The sequence below is a fragment of the Rhinoderma darwinii genome, chromosome 1 (genome assembly GCF_050947455.1).
Source record: "Rhinoderma darwinii isolate aRhiDar2 chromosome 1, aRhiDar2.hap1, whole genome shotgun sequence".
In the NCBI taxonomy this organism is placed as follows: Eukaryota; Metazoa; Chordata; class Amphibia; order Anura; family Rhinodermatidae; genus Rhinoderma; species Rhinoderma darwinii.
This window is the reverse complement of record NC_134687.1, coordinates 424,850,545-424,871,229: the sequence shown is the minus strand read 5'-3', so window position 1 is coordinate 424,871,229 and position 20,685 is coordinate 424,850,545. Positions and strand designations below refer to the sequence as shown.

The 20,685-nt window shown below is 43.5% G+C and overlaps 1 protein-coding gene across 2 annotated transcripts in view; it reads right to left on the bottom strand.

Annotated features, from left to right (window-relative positions):
* Positions 1–12,505: 12,505 nt before the first annotated feature.
* Positions 12,506–20,685, bottom strand: part of TPCN1 (two pore segment channel 1) — an 84,963-nt gene continuing 76,783 nt past the window's right edge. The window contains exons 27-29 of one of the 2 annotated variants that reach the window (XM_075830130.1): positions 14,469–14,549; positions 13,856–13,956; positions 12,506–12,648 (exon numbers count right to left, since the gene is read on the bottom strand). In XM_075830130.1, the coding sequence (XP_075686245.1) occupies positions 13,858–13,956; positions 14,469–14,549 (180 nt within the window). In that variant the 3' untranslated portion in view covers positions 12,506–12,648; positions 13,856–13,857. Of the gene's footprint in view, positions 13,957–14,468; positions 14,550–20,685 lie in introns of both variants that reach the window. The other variant, XM_075830121.1, reaches the window with a different exon arrangement.

The following is a 20,685-nucleotide window of genomic DNA, read 5'->3' as shown; positions in this document are numbered from 1 at the left end:
AATTTTATTAAATGGATTACTGTAATTTATAAAGATCCTCGAACTTCTGTGGTGGTCAACTGGATCTTGTCCCCTTCCTTTTGTCTTCATAGAGGCACGATGCAGGGGTGCCCATTGTCACCTCTGCTTTTTGCACTGGCCATAGAACCCTTGGCTATCCGCATCCGTCAGGACGCGGCTCTTCAAGGTAATCGGATTGGGCCGTGAGATCGCATAGGATTGTATGCTGATGATATGTTGCTCTTTTTGGCCAACCCAAATGCCTCGTTGCCTAGGGCTATGGGGTTGATGGAAGTGTTTAGTAGTTTCTCCGGCCTACATATTAATTAGAGTAAATCTTACCTCATGCCTCTTCATGTCAATAATTGTAGTTGGGAATCGCAATTTCAGGGTCTACAGGTTGTGAATAGTTTTAAATATTTGGGTATATGGATTTCTAGAGATAGTTCACATTCTTATGACATGAATGTATATCCCTTACTCTCCTATTTAAAGGATAAATTTGCAGTATGGAAAGTGCTTCCACTATCGGTAGCAGGTAGAATTAACCTTCTTAAAATGATTGTGCTACCTAAAATGTTATATATACTAGATCATGCGGACACACTGGTCCCTAAAAGGTTCTTTAATTTGGTTAACTCTTTATTTTCTCCCTTTATTTGGGGTCAGGGAAGGCATAAACTCTGGCTCAGTACTCTGCAGAGACCTAAACAGTTAGCTGGAGCAGCCCTTCCGAATGTGTTTCTCTATTATCGGGCGGGTCAGCTGCGTTTTATTCAGCTATGGCTATCGGATGCACCATTATCCAACGCTGAACATCATATTGTTCACTTTCTCCGCGTCCCTAGTCTGTGGCCTATTTTAGAACCTCATGATTTAAGCCCTAGGCACTCCCTTCCAATAATTAAACTGGCGCAGCAAGTTTGGTCTCATGCAAAAAAATTGTTAAACTACTCCGATTTTGTTGCTGAAATGCCTATTTGGATTCATCACGGTTTGTCTCACTTTATGGGATTTCATGATCACGCATTCTGGGAGGTTTGGGTGGTAACTCAATTGCAACATCTGATTAAGGGGGGATTCACACGAGCGTGATTTGGCAGCGTGCAGGCCGCGTGGTTTTCGTGCGGCACACAATGCCCTATAGAAGTCTATGGGGCAGTACACACAGTCCGTGTATTTTGCGCAGCGTTTGTTCGCTGCGCAAAATACGCGACAGGTTCAATAACTCTGCGTATTTCACGCATCACACACCCATTGAAGTCAATGGGTGCGTGAAAACCAGGCAGGTCGCACGGGAGCACTTCCGTGCGAACAGACTGAAACAGCGCACGAGCTGTCAAAAGGATGAATGGAAACAGAAAAGCACCACGTGCTTTTCTGTTTCCAAGCATCCAAACGGAGTGTCTTTGCGAGGAGCGAACCCCGACAACCGAGGCAAACTTCACCGGGTTCGGCCAAACTCGTTTTGGCCGAACCCGGCAAAAAAATTTCCGGTCCGCGACGTCGGGAGAGATTCACTGTGCATGGTGCTGAAAGAGTTAAACTGTTTCAGCACCATGGACAGTGACTTGCGATCCCAAAATACATGAACCTGTAAAAAAAAACGAAGTTCCAACTTTCCGATTACTCCTGTCTCCTTCCTGCAGTCCGACCTCCCGGGATGACACTTCAGTTAAAGTGACAGCTCCAGCCAATCACAGGCTGCAGCGGTCACTTGGACTGCCGCGTCATCCAGGGAGGTGGGGCCGGATGTCAAGAGAGGCGCGTCACCAAGGACGCGTCACCAAGGCAACGGCCGGGAAGTTCTCGGTAAGTAGGAACTTTATCTTTTTTTTTACAGGTTTTTCGCTGTTGTGTTCGGCATTCACTGTCGAGGGTGCTGAAAGATTTAGCTCTTTCAGCACCTTGGACAGTGACGGGCGTCGACAAGCCTCATCTCTATGATGCCGGCTGCGCGAAAATCACGCAGCCGCGCATCAGACACGCATGACACACGCAGCTGTCAAATGGTTTTTGCGCTCGCAAAACGCCGCGTTGTTTGCGCGCGCAAAAACGCAACGTTTGTGTGAATCTGCCCTAATGGTGAAGGTCGCACTTTGTCAGCCAGGGAGATACAGGATACATGCCAGGTACCTGAAAGGGATACATTTCGATGTGTACAACTGCGTCACCTTTTGATATGTCAATTTAGGCAAACTTGGGACCCCATATCCTCCTTACCTCCTTATAGGGATACTTAGAACACAAGGCCCATGGGGGCTGATATCTGTTGTGTATACCTTCCAGTTGTCCCAGAGGATCGCTCACACCGAATGTACAGTAGAACTCCAGTGGAAGGGGCTAATTCCTGATCTCTCTGAAAGGGATTGGCTGGATGCAATGTCTTCGCATCTTTTGGTATCACCTGCGGCGAATAATTGAATGACTCAATTATGTATCACTCATAGATGTTATATTACTCCTAAGGGTATGTTCACACGGCCTATTTACGGACGTAAATGGGGCGTTTTTGCCCCGAATTACGCCCGAAAATAGCGCCTCAATAGCGCTGACAAACATCTGCCCATTGAAAGCAATGGGCAGACGTTTGTCTGTTCACACAAGGCGTATATTTACGCGCCGCTGTCAAATGACGGCGCGTAAATAGACGCCCGCGTCAAAGAAGTGACCTGTCACTTCTTTGGCCGTAATTGGAGCCGCTATTCATTGACTCCAATGAATAGCAGCGCTAATTACGGCCGTAATTGACGCAGCGTTCAAGCACCTGCACATGCCGGTACGGCTGAAATTACGGGGATGTTTTCAGGCTGAAACATCCCCGTAATTTCAGCCGTTACGGACCCCCGCCGTGTGAACATACCCTAACAGGTTATTGCATATGGGCAGGATTTCCTCGGCGACCTGTCACAGATGTCAGAATGACCAAGCTGATTTTGATCATAGGCTGTGGCTCTGCCCGGTAATTGCCAATTTTTGGATAGAGTTTACGGATTTCCTCTCTTCGATATTGGATAAACGTGTTCCTTGTGAGCCTGGTCTTTGTTTATTGGGTCTGCTGTCACTGGATTCTTGGTCTCATTATGAAATCATATTCTTACGCAAGGCCCTGTTCTTGGCCAGGAAGGCCATAGCCATCCAATGGGTGACCTTACCCCTACAGCCTCTCAATGGAAGACGATGGTTAAGGCCTCATTTACACGAGCGTATTATACGCGCGTGCGACGCGCGTGCTTTTCACGCGTGTCGTACGCACCTATAATAGTCTATGGGGCTGTTTAGACGATGCGTGAATTTTGCGCTGCGTGAGTGCGTTGCGTAAAACTCACGACATGTTCTATATTCTTGCGTTTTTCACGCAACACGCACCCATTGACTTCAATGGGTGCGTGAAAACAACGCATGCCACACGGACGGTCCTGCGTTGCATGCGCGAAAATCACGCAAGAGCTGTCAAACTCCTGAATGTAAACAGAAAAGCACCACGTGCTTTTCTGTTTACAAACATCCAAACGGAGTGTCAAATTCGAGATGAGCGCACCGAACTTCACCGGGTTCGGCCAAACTCGTTTTGACCGAAACCGGTAAAAAATGTTCGGGTACGCGACGTCAGGAGACAGTCACTGTCCACGGTGCTGAAAGCGTTAAACTGGTTCAGCACCATGGACAGTGACTTCCGCTCCGAAAATCCATGAACCTGTAAAAAAAAAAAAAGACGTTCTGACTTACCGATAACTCCGGTCCGACCTCCCGGGATGACAGTTTAGTCCAAGTGACAGCTGCAGCCAATCACAGGCCAAGCACAGGCTGCAGCCAATCACAGGCTGCAGCGGTCTCATGGACTGCGGCGTCATCCTGGGAGGTGGGGCCGGATGACAAGAGAGGGACGCGTCACCAAGGCAACGGCCGGGAGCCCGGACTGGGGGAAGCAGGAAGTTCTTGGTAAGTATGAACGTCTTTTTTTATTCACAGGTTGGTGTATATTGTGTTCGGCATTCACTGTCGAGGGTGCTGAAAGAGTTACTGCCGATCAGTTAGCTCTTTCAGCACCTTGGACAGTGACGGGCGTCGACTAGCCTCATCTCTATGATGGCGGCTGCGTGAAAATCACGCAGCCGCGCATCATACACGGATGACACACGGAGCTGCCAAGTGCCTTTTGCGCGCGCAAAACGCAGCGTTTTTTGCGCGCGCAAAACGCACACGCTCGTGTAAATGAGGCCTAACTCTGTGCTCTCATATCAACTTGGTGTACAAACATCAGGGTTGTCAGCATAAGTTTAGTGTTTAGGGCTGGTGTGCATATCACCTCATACTTCTTTTGGCGTGGATGACCTTAGGGTTTCCTTACCTTTGGATGGGCTATCTAATGGTTGATTTGGTATGGGTTTGTGGCATAATGTCATGGGGATGCATTGCCTGAATACGCACGTCGACTGGACCTGGAATGTGCTATCACTTTATTCTTTTGTTTTATTTTTTTTCTTATTTCTGTGCTTTTCGCATTTTGTGGTATGACATGTATCTTTGATTCTCATCACATGTTTCTATATACACAGAGATCAATGCTGTTCTTATGTTTATGTTACTTGAAGAATGGGTTTCTTATATGGTCACCCAGTATGTTTTTATTATCATATATGTGTATCACTTTATTCACAATAAAGAGAGTTTAAAAAAAAAATTGACACGGTTTTATTATTTTTAAAAAAAAAACAAAAACAAAAACAAAAAAAAAAAAAAAAAATCCTCCCTCATACAATGGGAGAGATAGGGGAACTGTGATCAAGGGGTTAACTAGGGGGCCTTTAACACTACAAACGATACAGGCTCTGATCTCTGCACTTCACATACACCAACAGAGGAGATCAAAGGTAGACAAAAATAGAGAGAGGGACCTCCAGCTCACCTTGTATATATGGTTCAGATCATCTCGCACGGATCCTCGTGTCGGCACACGATAGGTAGACAACAATGGAGAAAAGAGGATTTGGATCCAGCGTGGATTTGTGGAATAAAATGGAACGAAGTTCCAAGTTTAATGAAAAAAATTGGTTTGTTAAAATAGGAAAAAACCAGGATAATGCTTGGGAGTGTGCAATCCTGATAGTGTGAGGAAAAATATCAGTAGTAAATAGAGCCTACGCGTTTCAGACGCTACACGCGTCCTTAGTCATGGCTGATGCTGGTCAAAGGTAGTAATGGTTCAAAGAAAAGGATGTATCCAGCACTCAGTAAAATTCTTATTTTTAATGGAACATATTTAAAATCCCAGGACGACGTTTGTTTTAAAGAGGCTCTGTCACCAGTTCCATACTTCCCTATATCCTACCTAATCTAATAGGCACTGTGTTGTAGATAACTACGGTGTTGTTTTTTTTTTTTTTTAAATGTTATTAGTGACAAAGTTATGAGCATTTTAACATTTATACCAACGTTTTGTTTAAGCCCAGCTGGGCATTTTTTTTTTTTACTTTAACCAAGTGGGCGTTGTAAGGAAAAGTTGTAAGGGGGCGTTGTAAGGACAAATCAGCGTCATACACTTCTCTTCATTCATGTTCAGCTTTAGTCACAGCAGAGTGACTTCCTCCTGCAGTTCCTTTACCGGAGCAACAGGAGAATGACCGGACATCGCCTCCTACTATAATTACAGTTGTATATGACCAAATTGGGTAAAATAGAAAAAAAATACGTAGTGTTCGCATACTATTGGTCATTAAAAATAAAAAAAAATAAAAAAGGGGGTGGAGACTTCACAAAATATTTCATGCTGGTCTTGACGTATTTTTATTATTCTAGGACTAAGGTTCTGTTCACATTTGCGTCGGAGGTTCAGAGATGTCGCAGATTCCATAAGATTTGACGGGAAAGTAGTGCTTCATTCAGCACTATTTTACCCGTCTAAATGACAGACACCACACCTCAACGGGCCCCATTACAACTTAATGGTGTCTAACTGGCACTGGTGGTATACGTTGTACGACAGCGCGGGCAGAGCAATGCAAGTGTGAGCAGAGCCTAAAGGGGGTTTTACAATGGGCAATTATTGGGCAAACTATCGTTCATCTGCTGATCGTATAGTTTTATAAAAGTAAAATATTATCGTTGTCGGCAGCACATCTTACATTATTATCACTCGCTGCCGACATAAGTGTTTGGGGACTAGCGATCAGAGTAACGAGCGCTCGTCCCCATCCATAGCTCCATGTGACAGGAGCAAACGTGTGCCGATCAACGAGACAAAATTGGCTGGTGTAATAGGGACTTAAGAATCACCACAGCCCTTTGCATCTATTGCTGTGCTTTCAGAGACCAGAAAAATGCTACATTTTACTGATAAATTCAAGGCCATCGTTTAGGTTATTATTATGAAAGATAGAAAACGCTAGCATAGTTTTTAATATAGTTACTGTATGGTTAGAGTTTAATATTAGTAGACAAATAGTGTTTAATAGAGTTATCCATCATCTAAAATCAAAGTAGAATTAATACTTACCGATAATTCTGTTTCTACGAAACCCTCCAGGACAGCACCACAAGAGATTGAATCTCCTCCCCAAATAGGAAACAGAAACAAACGAACGAACGAACGAACACACACACACACACACACACACACACAAAGCCCCTCCCCCATGTATTTCAAATAACCACAAGGATTAAATGCTTCAATTTTGTTTACTTGACATATATAAATATAAATCAATCTAAGGATATGTTCACATCCACAATTAAAAACGGCTGAAAATTACAGCGCTGTGCTCAAGGGAAAACAGCCTCTGATTTTCAGCCATTTTTGAACCAGAAAACCTTAGAGGCTTTCTAAAGCCGTTTTAGGAGCCGTTTTTCAATTGACCTTATGAAAAACAGCTCCAAAAACGTCTCAAGAAGGGATATGCTCCTTTTTATGCGCCGTTTTTTTAAAAACAGCGGCGTAAAAAAAACGCCACGTCTGAACTAAATGCTAGTTGGTGTCCCTATTGATTTCAATGGGAAGCTGTTCGTCTGCGTTTTACAAAAGGTGTTTCCGCTCTAAATACACCTGAAAACACTGCGTGAGAACATACACTAACACACACATAATATATATACACCCACCCAGACAATTTTGTGTTTTCCATGAAAACTCACACTTATATTTATCAAATGAGTTGCAAAATGACTTGAAAATATAGTCAAGACATTGACAAGGTTAGAAATAATGATTTTTATTTGAAATAATAATTTTCTCCTTTAAACTTTGCTTTCGTCAAATAATGCTCCATTTGCAGCAATTACAGCATTGCAGACCTTTGGCATTCTAGCTGTTAATTTGCTGAGGTAAATCGGGAGAAATTTCACCCCATGCTTCCAGAAGCCCCTCCCACAAGTTGGATTGGCTTGATGGGCACTTCTTACGTACCATACGGTCAAGGTGCTCCCACAACAGCTCTATGGGGTTGAGATCTGGTGACTGCGCTGGCCACTCCATTACAGATAGAATACCAGCTGCCTGCTTCTTCCCTAAATAGTTCTTGCATAATTTGGAGGTGTGCTTTGGGTCATTGTCCCGTTGTAGGATGAAATTGGCTCCAATCAAGCGCTGTCCACAGGGTATGGCATGGCGTTGCAAAATGGAGTGATAGCCTTCCTTATTCAAAATCCCTTTTACCTTGTACAAATCTCCCACTTTACCAGCACCAAAGCAACCCCAGACGATCACATTACCTCCACCATGCTTGACAGATGGCGTCAGGCACTCTTCCAGCATCTTTTCAGTTGTTCTGCGTCTCACAAATGTTCTTCTGTGTGATCCAAACACCTCAAACTTCGATTCGTCTGTCCATGACACTTTTTTTCCAATCTTCCTGTCTGTGTGCTTTTGCCCATATTAATCTTTTCCTTTTATTAGCCAGTCTCAGCTATGGCTTTTTCTTTGCCACTCTGCCCTGAAGGCCAGCATCCCGGAGTCGGCTCTTCACTGTAGACGTTGACACTGGCGTTTTGCGGGTACTATTTAATGAAGCTGCCAGTTGAGGACCTGTGAGGCATCTATTTCTCAAACTAGAGACTCTAATGTACTTGTCTTGTTGCTCAGTTGTGCAGCGGGACCTCCCACTTCTCTTTCTACTCTGGTTAGAGCCGGTGTGTGCTGTCCTCTGAAGGGAGTAGTACACACCGTTGTAGGAAATCTTCAGTTTCTTGGCAATTTCTCGCATGGAATAGCCTTCATTTCTAAGAACAAGAATAGACTGTCGAGTTTCACATGAAAGCGCTCTTTTTCTAGCCATTTTGAGAGTTTAATCGAACCCACAAATGCAATGCTCCAGATTCTCAACTAGCCCAAAGGAAGGTCAGTTTTATAGCTCCTCTAAAGAGCAAGACTGTTTACAGTGGTGCTAACATAATTGCACAAGGGTTTTCAAGTGTTTTCTAATCATCCATTAGCCTCCTAACACAGTTAGCAAACACAATGTACTATTAGAACACTGGAGTGATGGTTGCTGGAAATGGGCCTCTATACACCTATGTAAATATTGCATTAAAAACCAGACGTTTGCAGCTAGTATAGTCATTTAGCACATTAACAATGTATAGAGTGTATTTCTGATTAATTTAATGTTATCTTCATTGAAAAAAAAAAACTGCTTTTCTTTAAAAAATAAGGAAATTTCTAAGTGACCCTAAACTTTTGAACGGTAGTGTATATGTATGTGTGTGTATATATATATATATATATATATATATATATATATATGAGCTTTAGGGAGGGTAATAAGGATGCGGTCATGGAGGGTTTAGTTGAAGACAAATTATCGATAAGTATTCATTCTACTTTCTCAAATCCCCCCCTATGACAGCACCACAGGAGGAATGCCAAATAACTTATTAGGGAGAGATTACAGTATGGAGAACCTTTCTACCGAAAGATAGTTCTCTTCTGAAGGATAAGTTCAGTCTAAGGTTTAGTAAACGTGTGGATAGAGGACCAAGTTGCGGCCTTGCAGATCTGCTCCACGGATGCATTCCCTTTTTCAGGCTATGATGTAACTCTAGTGAAATGAGCTCTGGAGCTGTAAGGCCTCGTGCACACTTCCTCTGGAGCTGTAAGGCCTCATGCACACTTCCATCACCGTTTTCACAGCCGTTTTTGACAGGTCTGTGAACCCGTTTTAGCGGCCGTGTGATTTCCGTGTGCACTCCGTGTTTCCGAGCGCCGAGCATGGTACTGTCAGGGTGCTGAAAGAGCAGGGTTGTGCAGCGCTAGTCACTGTACATGGTGCTGAAAGCGTTAATGGGCTGCACTGATCGGCGGTAACTCTTTCAGCACCCTGGACAGTGACTAGCGCTGAAGAATGACCATGCTCGGTGCTCGCAAAATACAATTTATGAAATACAAGGAGTTCTGGGTAAGTATGAACGGATTTTTTATTTTGTATTTTCCTCCTGTCCGGCCTCCTGGGATGACGTTTCATCCCATGTCACCGCTGCAGCCAAACAAAGGCTGTAGTGGCAGTCACGCAAGTATGGATGACGTCAGAAGGCCCGCCTCCAGGGATGACGCTTCATCCCACGTGACCACCTCTGCAGCCAATCACAGGCTGCAGTGGCCACATGGACTGCCACGTCATACAGGAAGGTCGGACTGGAGGAAGAAGAGGGACTCGTCACCAAGACAATGACCGGGGTACGTATGAACTGCTTTTTATTTTTATCAGCAGCCTCTTCTCTCTATCAGTGATTGATAGAGACAAGTGGCTGCCGATTAGTGTAATATATCTGTAATGTATTTCTGCCCGCACGGCCGTTGCTACGCAACGGCTGTGTCACACACGGACGGCACACGGATGCCTTCCGTGTGCCTTCAGTTTTTTTGACGGCCCCATTTTCTTGCATGGGCCTCACGGTCACGGAATCTCGGACCAAAGTAGGACATGCTCTACTTTTGTCGGAACGGAGCAACGGGACTGTCAAAAAAACTGAAGTGTGCATGGCCCCATTGAAACTAATGAGTCAGGGTGCTAGCCGTCAGAAAAACGGAAAGCACCCTGAAGAAGACTGAAGTGTGCACTAGGCCTAAAACCTTGGATTTGATAAGTTTCACATATGGTCCTCTTGATCTAGTTGGCAGAGGTACTTTTTGAAAGCTTTTTTCCATTTTGTGTAGTTTTTCGATATGGTAGAATCAGGTAAGAAATGTCTTCTCTCTCTCTCTCATTAGAAGGCGGTTGATAAAAAGGAGGGTAATATTATATCCTAAGTTAGATGGAAATCTGATACAACTTGAGAAAAACAGGATCAGGACAAAGAATAACTAATGTTCTCTATCAGAGAACCATATCCAAGAATTTTAGAAGGCCTGTATTTCACTAACCATATGGCAGAGGTTATTGCAACTAGGAAAACTGCTTTCCAGGAAAGATTTTTGATGTCAGAGTAAGGGGCTCAAATGGGGGCATAGTCAAGCCTTGTAGAACTACAATAAGATCCCATAAGGGGGATACATTGAATACTCTGGGAGTTGCTTTAAACAACCTTCTTATCCATCTATGACTGGCTAAATCGGCATTAAAGAAAGAACTTAGGGCTGATATTTGAAATTTAAAAGTACTGCGTCTCAAGCCTTTCTCTAACCCTGCTTGTAGAAAGTACAATGTTTTTGCAATGTTAGGATGAGGATTAGGATATCTGATCCTGACCTAAAATATATTTTTTTCCATACCTTGTTAAAAAATGGGGTTCGTATGTTCTTTCCTGCTTTTCATTAGGGTTTTAATGACCGCGTCTGAGAGACCTCTGGATTTTAGGATGAAGCTTTCAGAAGCCAGGCAGCTAACAAACTTCTGGGGTTCTGGATGTATGATTGGCCCCTGATATAGTAGATCCTGAGACACCAGTAGAGGCAGAGGATATGATATTTTTAGCCTGTTTGAATCAGCCACTTTTTGGCCAAAACAGAGCCATTAAGATTAGTTTGACTGGTTCCCGGCAGACTTCCTGGAGAATCCTGGGGAGAAACCGAATAGGAGGAAATGCAAGCAGAAAGTTCCATCTGTGTGCTAATGCGTCTATTCCCAAGCTTGATTCTCTTGGATTGAGAGAACAGAAGAGGGGAACTTTTGCGTTTCTGAGTGGTAATTAAATCCACCACTGGTAATCCCCATTTTTGTGTGATCCATATGAAGACCTTGCCTTGTAGACACCATTCTCCTCGATCAAGTCACTTCTGCTCAGGAAGTCCACCTGAACTTTGGTGGATCCTCTCTGAAGTTTTTTTTCCCCTTGTGCCCCCCTGATGGCAGAGAAATGCTACAGTGGTCATGTTGTCGGAGTAGACTATTATGCAGGAGTTTTTGAGTAGATAACGAGCAGTTTTCAGGGTTTCCCACACCGCTCTTAACTCTAGAAAACTTGAAGATATATCTTTCAAGTTTTCGGACCACGTGCCCTGGAAGGACCTTTGGAGTACCGTAGCTCCCCAGCCTCTTTTGCTGGCATCCGAGGTTATCGATATTACTGAAGCAGGATGCCAGGGAATTACTTTTTCAAAGTTTTTGCTATTCTGCTACTAGGAGAGAGACATTTCTACTTTTTTGGGTAAGATTATTCTTTTCTTCAAGGATAGAGGGGATTTGTCCCATTTGCGGAGAACAAGGGATTCAAGACATCTGCAATGAGCCTGTGCCCACATTACTGACTGTATGCACATCATTATGGATCCTAGAATGGACATGGTTTCTCTTAAATGGGTTTTCCCATCAGAGACATTTATGACAAATCCACAGGATATGTCATAAATGTCAGATAGATACGGGTCCCACCTCTTGGACCCGCACCTATCTCTAGAACCGGGCCTCCCAAACCCTGTTCTACTGATCTGTGTTGTGGCTGATGCGTGCGATTCCCGACCAGGAGTTAAGGAAACCGCTGACCTCCAGGTTCTCGATGCACACTGTCACCAACCGTGTGCATTGGGAGAGACTAAGTGACTTCCTGTCACTCTGACAGGAAGCCTATGAGGACATGCCAGAGGCTGGTCCTCATAGGCTTCTGCACACGGCAGACCAGGATCCCATTGTCTGGCCTCCTGTTGCTATGCCAAAGGTCGGCAACCCCTGCGATTGCATTTTGGGGCCTGCCGATCTGATACAAACCCCCTACATGCGGCAATCGCAATAGATTGCTGCATTTAAGTGGTTAATTGCCGGAATCCGTGGTGATGCACCGCTGGCCAGCAAGACTGAAGTGTCAGCTGTCGGAAACAACGGACCTCCCAGTTCCCGGCGCACACAGTCCCCGACAGTGTGCACCGGGAACTGTACGTCCTGATGCGCAAGGAAACTCCCCAACAGGGCGTACAGTTGTGTCCTGGTGCTCATAGGGGTTAATGACAAAAAAGCCCTAGACTATTCATCAATTAAAAGGGTCTAAACGAGTTTACCCTGGGTAAAATATCATAATTTTTTCACTGAATAAACACCAATGGAGATTTTATTGTGTACTATCAAAAGTCCTAGACTCAAAGTTTTTATAAAAGAAATTTATTAATGTTACAAATATAGGCATCTTCTTCACTGCTGGAGAGAGAACTAATGAATGAGGGGGTAGGAGAGGTGGCCAGCACAGGAACAGAAAGTGAGGTCTGATTGTCTGTAGTGGGGGAATGCCCTTCATAAATCGCTAAGGAACATGTGTAGAAAATTTCCATTAACCATATAGTATTATAGAAGCCATAAACCCACCCCAACAGAACAGATTATGGGCCGCAATTTGTGTTTCACAGTAAGGCCTCATTCACACGGCAGGGTTTCCCGGCCGGGTGCCGGCCGTTCATAAATCGGCCGGCACCCGGCTGCATTAGGAATGATAGACCCCTAATGGGGCTATTCACACGACCGATTTTTTGACGGCCGGAAAATCCGGCCGTCAAAAAATAGGACATGCTCTATCTTTGCCCGGGCACCCGGCCGCCCGGCTCCCATACAAGTCTATGGGGCCGGGTATTACACGGCCATCACCGGAATGTGTTCCGAGTGATGGCCGGGTTTCCCGGCGCTTGCGCTCTATCTCCTCCTCCTCACAGCGCAGAGTGCATGTGAGGAGGAGGAGTTGATGCCATTCTGACGAATGGCATCGCTGTACACTGTGTTGCAGGGCCGGGGTGTACAGCAGGTGGAGGGAGCGCTGCGCTGGCTCCCTTCCCCTGCTTGTTAAAAGCACCCTGGCTCGGCGACACCTTCGATGGCGCCGCTAGTAGTAGTAGCAGCAGCTGCTGCTGCTACTACTGTAGCGACGCCTCTATAGCAGAGCGGGGAGGTATCTCCCCGCTCTGCTATGTGCTAGCCGCACTTTGGCTCCTTGAAGGAGCGGAATCCCCGTGTTTTCGGGGATTCCGCTCCTGGACAGAGCGCTTGATGTCTCTGTCCATATCTGGGCAGTGACATCAGGGGAAACTCCTGAAGCGGAATCCCCGAACACATGGGGATTCCTCTTCAGGAGCTGCCGCTGATGTCACTGTCCGGCCCGGCACGGATGCATAACTTTATGCAAACCGGCCGGGCAAAATGGCCGATTTTACCGGCCGACACTCGGGCTCGGGAACGACCCGGTCGTGTGAATCCCGCCTAATAGTGCAGAAAATTAAGCTAGAACCAAAATAAAAACATTAAAACAGCTTATATAAAATAAACAGTGTTAATATGCCCCAGTAATATCTATTTTGGACATGTTAACAGTACTTCATGTAAATGTAGAGAAGGCTTCCACTGTAGCTATGTACTACCCTAGAAAATCCTTCTGGTTACTAGATCCGAGAGCAAAGTTTAAATATTAATACTGACACTATTGCATAGTCATAGAAGTAGGTGGCGGATACGTTCAGTTAACAGTACTGGATCGAGGACGCAAGACACCCTGGGTAGGCTGAAGCTCTACCATCTTCTTCCCCTGCGTCTGAGCATGCTCCTTGTACCATTCCTGTTTAAATCAGGTAAAAAACACAGTATATTTTATTTAAAAAAAATGTAAGCAAATTGTATAAAACATTTGTGCCAGTATTTAGTAGATATAAAAGTCTATAGAAATCCGCCTTTATTTAATAACTCAGTAGTCCGAAAATGTAAAATCTAGGGTATTTTTTTTAATAAAATAAGTAGTCTGTTATGTGGAAACGGTCAACAAAACGGATGTTGACAGATCTGAAACCCTCATTAAATTTATTCAGGAGCTTGCGGCACAACGGTGCCTTGTTGTAAAAGCGCTGTGGAGAACAGCAAAAAATAAATACAAATAAATATGCTAGATTTTACTTTTATTGACTATACCGTAGCCAATGTAAATCAAAGGTAACGCTCGGAATAACATAGCGCTATCAATGACAGAGTATAAAATGGTCGCCTTATGTTCATCTAGGATTACAATTTAAGGGCATATTTACCCGCCCGACAAAAGTTCCTTTTATACAAAATAGTGTTAGATTCCGGTCTCACCTGGATTTCTTCCTCATACATCTTCATACTAAGGTCACTCTTTGTTTGAGATCTTCTGCCCACAAATAGCACAGAAGCAGCCTAAAACCAAATGATTGAAGAGAAAGATGGTGAAAGAATTGCATTCAACATCACATCAGCAGTTCTAGAGAAAAGGGGGGAAAAAAAAAACCACAAAAAAGCTCAGAATGATAAAAAATAGCAGATAATTCACAATGCAATAAATAATGCAACACGTCTGCAAGACCTAAACAAATTGCTGCAGCACCGATACCGGAATACAGAAAATATCACAGATTGTAGGAAACATCCCGTGGCTACGGTCTCTCTCTCTCTGGCTCCTGGACTAAGAATTTATGTAGATATCACACAGTCTAAGAACTTCTATGGCTATATATATATATATATATATATATATATATATATATAGTGTCATCAAGACCCTGCTTTCAGTTTGATCCGCTGGTCTGTCTGCAGCCAGCTATACAGGGGAAATGTAGTATTACATTCCTGCCATCCAAATGAATGGCCGACCATGTAATACATGGATGGAGTGAGTTCGCCAGACATTCTTTGCTGGTGATATAGAGGGTGTCCCCAAGCAGGGGACCACTTCTTCCGTATGCCTTATTATGCATTTGGACTTTATGGGAGTTGTTTTCATGAGAACCCTTCAAGCGGTTTTATGTAACTAAAACTTAATCTCTGTATATATGAAAGGTTCTACAACTTTCTAAAATACTTTGGCCCACATTTATCAAAAGTGCTGTCATTTTTGACAAATTTCTAAGCTAAAGCTAGACTAAGTTATTAAGATTTACGACTGCATCTGGCACAACATACATCACTGCCATTAACTTTCACACTAGCAAACATTACTCCACTTTTTCTACGCCAGGGTCTGTGTGGTGCAACATTTTTTCCCCCATTTGCAACTTTTCAAAGAAGTCGCAGTTCATTAATGTGTCATAAATCCTGATCAAGCAGTAAGCCACAACAACTTTTACTCCACTTTTACAACCTGACATGCATGGCCCACATAGCTCTAAATTCTGGTGCAAACGGTTAATAAATATGTCACAGCAAATAGACAGTATTTTGAAGTGAAATGCTAAACAAAAATGTATCAATGTTTTTGCGCCTTTTTTTTTTTTTAAGTTCCACAATTTGCAAGATATTTGTTTGCGGTCAGTGAATGTAAACAAGAGTGTTCTTATTCAGAGGCAGCAAACTGAACATACCTAGTCCTGAGAAATGGATACAATTGTATAAAGTCTAGGTCAGGGGCCTCAAACTCGGCCGGGTAAATGGGCCACACATAGAAAAAAAAAGTGACGTTTCTGACGGGTCGCATTACTTTCAAATTCGATACAATAGAAAATTGTTAATCAATTAGTTATTCGAACTACTATAACACTACTTTACTAAAATACTACTACGTAACTATAACAATACTACATTGCTATAACAATACTACTACAGTACTATAATACTACATTACTAGACCACTACTACATTACTCTAAGGGTATGTGCACACACAAAATAAAAAACGTCTGAAAATATGGAGCTGTTTTCAAGGGAAAACAGCTCCTGATTTTCAGACTTTTAAGCAAACTCGCATTTTTCGCTGAGTTTTTAACGGCCCTTTTTGGAGCTGTTTTTCTATAGAGTATGAAAAACGGCTGAAGAAGTGAGGGGCACTTATTTTTCGCAGCCGTTTTGAAATCAATGGGCAGATGTTTGGAGGCGTTCTGCTTCTGATTTTTCAGCAGTTTTCGGAACGAAAAACAGCTGAAAACACTCAGTTTGAACATACCCTAACACTACTACATTACTATAAACCATTCTAATTACTATAATACTACATTACTATAATACTACTACATTAGTATTATAGTAGTATTGTAATATTGTAATGTAGTGTTATTGTAATGTAGTATTATAGTAATTAGAATGGTTTATAGTAATGTATTATTATAGTAATGTAGCGGTATTGTTAAGGTAATTAGTATTCTAGTAGTATTGTAATATTGTAATTACCATAACAATAACGCTACATTACAATAATACTGCATTACTATAACATTACTATAATAATACCGCTAGGTTTAAACTTAACGGAAATTTTCGAGTTTACTCCACGTGCTTATTTTAACAATCCAGTTTTCCAGTTTAAATGTCGCTAAATGCAGTCTTGGCAGACACAAGAATGTCGAGATTGAGTAGCCTCTTTTTAGATCGTGCCCTCTGTAGATCTTGCCACACACCCACCCGTAGAAAATCCCACTGTGCCCTCTGTAGATCGTGCCACACCCTCTAGATCATGCCAAAGTGCCCTCTGTAGATCATGCCACACACACCCCCTGTAGATAGTGCCATACCACCCGTGTAGATAGCTCCATTGGGGCTCCCTCTAGGAGTAGAATCCCCAGCCAGTGCATTGCGGACGCTTAGGCCGGGAAATCCTCTGCTGGAGGAGTCCCTGACGTCACTGCCCATAGACCGTGACATCAGGGGATCCTCATGGACTGGAATGTGCTGTCAGGGGCAATCCCAGAACTGGAATCCCAAAGCAGAGCACTAGTATGGGCTCTGCTCCAAAACTCTCTAGCGCTCTTCCTGGGACTCTCTCTGCCCCTGATATCACTGTCCATATACGGACAGTGACGTCAGGGGCTTCGTCATTCGACGGCGCACAACTCCTTCGGCCTGCTCTCTCCTCTCTCGAGGGAGCTGCGGTGCCCTGCGGTCCGCAGATGACAGCCTCAGGGGCTGCGTGTTTGAGACCCCTGGTTTGGTGATACTCTAAGTTAAATACGTCAGCAGCTGCACAACCTTTCTGATAGTTTGCTGCAACGTATCAGTCTGGAGACCAGCTTGGAGCATTGCCTAGACTGCATACAATTGAGAGCAGGACTAGTTACGTAGGTGGGCTCACACAATATATACATTGTTGGTCTTTAGGATTTGGACAAAAGGAAGGTAGAATTATTTCTTGGTCTGTATGGAAGGCAGTAGATACTTTCGGAATAAAGGAAGGATCTAGTTTTAGAATGATCTTGTTTTCTTGAATTTTTAGGTAGGGTTCTATGACCGACAGAGATTGGATTTCTCCAATCCTTCTTGCAGATGTAATAGCGACTAAAAGTGCAGCTTTGAGAGTTAAAAAAATGCAAATTAATCGTGTCGAGAGGCTCAAAGAGGGGGGGGGGGGTCAATCGCAAAGAGCAGTTAGCACTACATTTAAATCTCAGGTAGGTACTGATTTCTTTGCGGAAGTGAATCTTCTGATCCACCTATGTTCAGCTAAAGGAGTACCAGGGCTAAGCCCTTTTTTGAATCCTGATTGCAAGAAATCTGGGATCTTCACGATGTTGGGAAGAAAGGGGTCTGGTCCCGGATCTCCATATCAGGAACAGAATTTCTTCCAAATTTTGATAGATTTTCGAGGTAACTTCTTTATGGCTTAATAAGATAGTTCAAATTACCTCGTTTGACAAACCATGGTTTCTCAAGATCTGCCTTTCAGGATCCAAGCGGACAACTTCAGAGTTTCTATTTCTTGAAAGAATAAGGGACCCTGGGAGAGAAGGATCTTCTTGACTGGTAGCATGATAGGGTCTTCCAATGCCAGGTACTTTAGGATTGGAAACCAGCTTCTTTTTGGCCAATAGGGAAGAACGATAAGAAAAATCCAGGAAGATTTTGACAAAACTTAATACCACTGGAATTAGAGGAAAGGCATAGGCCAGAGCCATGTCGCAGTGTTGGAATAATGCATCTACCCCCAATGGGTTGTCTGAGATTTAGGGAGAAGAATGTCTCTACCTGGGAGCTTTTCCTCGTGGCAAATAGGTCTATTTGGGGATAACCCCACCTTCGGGTTAAGAACAGAAAAATGTCCCTGTTCAGGGACCATTCTCCGGGATCTAGTTTTTCCCGATTTAGGAAGTTTGCCGATAGGTTCTCTGAGCCTTTTTAGGTGGACCGCAGAGACCGTTAGGACATTTTCTTCTGCCCAACTGAAAATTTGTGCAGAGAGGGCCTGAAGATGTGTGTCTTGTTCCCCCCTGATGGCGAAGAAAGGACACTGCCATTATGTTGTCCGATAAGATTCTTACGTGCATCTCTTTTATGAATGTCTCCCATACAGCTTTTAATTCTCTGAAGTTTGAGGACATAATCTTCATCTGAACAGGCCATATGCCTTGAAAATGCCTGTCTTGGATCACCAAACCCCAGCCCTGTTTGCTGGCATCTGTGGTAATTACTACATAAAGGAGAAGTTCTCCAGGGGACCCCCTTGCTTAGGTTGTTTGGGCAGAGCCACCAGTAGAGAGATGACTTCACAGTTTCGGAAATCTGAATTCTTGAATTCAAGGAGTCCTGTTTTCGATCCCACTGGGACAGGATCAGATTCTGTAAGAGAGTCTGGAGTGAAATTGACTCCATGGAATGGATGCAAAACGTCATCAATCCCAACATCCACATTCCTTCCCTTATGGAACAGGTGCTCTTTCCCCAAAAGTATTTGTTTCTCCCTTGGGGAGGAAGGAATGTTGAAGGGAGGAGTCCAACAGCACTCCTAAGAAGACCTTCTGTTTTTGGGGAAGAAGACTTCACTTCTCGAAGTTGATTATCCATCCCAATTCCTGTAGTAGGAAAAGAACCTGTAGCCGATGGCTGTTTAGGATAGACGGAGAATCTGATGTCAGCAGAAAATAGTCTAGATATGGGATAATCACTATGCTTTGACTTCTTAAGAATGCCATAATCTCGGCCATAAATCTCTGTAAAAATTCTGGGGGAGGAAATGTCGAAGAGGAGACAGACAAATTGGTAGTGGAGAACGGAAGGACCGTTCCGAATCGCAAATCGGAGGAATCTCTGGTAAGCGGGGTGGATAGGGATGTGATAGTACGAATCCTTTAAATCTATAGTACGCATTGACGCTTCTTCCCTTATTAGAAGAGTCGATCTGACAGACTCCATTTTGAACTTATGATATTTCACCCATTTGTTCAGTCATTTCAGGTTGATTATCGATCGTCCTGTAAGAATAGTTTGGTTTCTTGACCGAGAAGTTTTTCTTATAGTGGCCCTTGAATCTTTCGTTGTGGGGAACTGGAGTAATTGCTTTTAACTGTAGCAGTTTCTGGATGTCCAGGATGAGGATTTGATGAAGATCTCTTGATCGGTACTTGGTTATTAAAAATTTCTCTGGAGGAATGGAGGAGAATTCTATTTTGTACCCTTCTTCTATAATCTGTAGAACCCAAGGGTTCTGGGTTACTCTGATCCAGTTGGAATAAAAATGCAGGAGTCTTCCTCCTACACTCTTGGAGTCATTGCTTTGAGGGCTGAAATGAGTTATTGGGGTTGAGAAAATGTCCTCGACCCCGTCCCCCCTTGGGGTAACTCCAGCGACCGGACTTCCCTTTCCATCTGTAATTCTGTAAGGTTGCTTCCCTCTGTTGGCGAAACGTACGAAACTGAGGGGGCTTTTTACTTTTCTCTTCTGGAAACCCCTTTTTTCTATCCGTTGCGCTTTCCAGCATGTTATCCAGGAAAGGAGCAAACATCAGAGATCCTGTAAATGGGATAGAACAGTTTGCTTTTAGACTTCGTGTCTCCTGACCACATCTTGAGCCATAATTCTCTTCTAGCAGCACTGGAGAGCCCCATTCCGGACAGTAAATCTAATGGATTCGGCTGATGCGTCTACCAAGAATCCGGTTGCCATTTTTAGTAAGGGTAGAGATTCTAATATCTTCTCTTGATGTTTTCATTATTAAATGGGTCTCCAGTTGGTTTAACCCCTTAATGACCGGGCCATTTTGCACGTTAATGACCAAGGATTATTTTTTGTTTTTTCACGGTCGCATTCCAAGAGTCGTAACTCTTTTTTTATTCTGTCTACATAGCCGTATAAGGGCTTGTTTTTTGCGGGACGAGTTGTATTTTGTAACTGTACCATTTTTATATGCATATAATATATTGATTAACTTTTATTAACTTTATTTTAGGAGAGAATTGAAAATAAGCAGCTATTCCAGCATTGATTTTCACGTTATAAATTGACGCCGTTTACTAAGCAGCGTAAATAACATGTTACCTTTATTCTATGGGTCGGCACGATTACGGGGATACCAAATATGTAAAGGTTTTATATGTTTTCCTACGTTTGCACAATAAAAACCCTTTTAGAAAAAAAT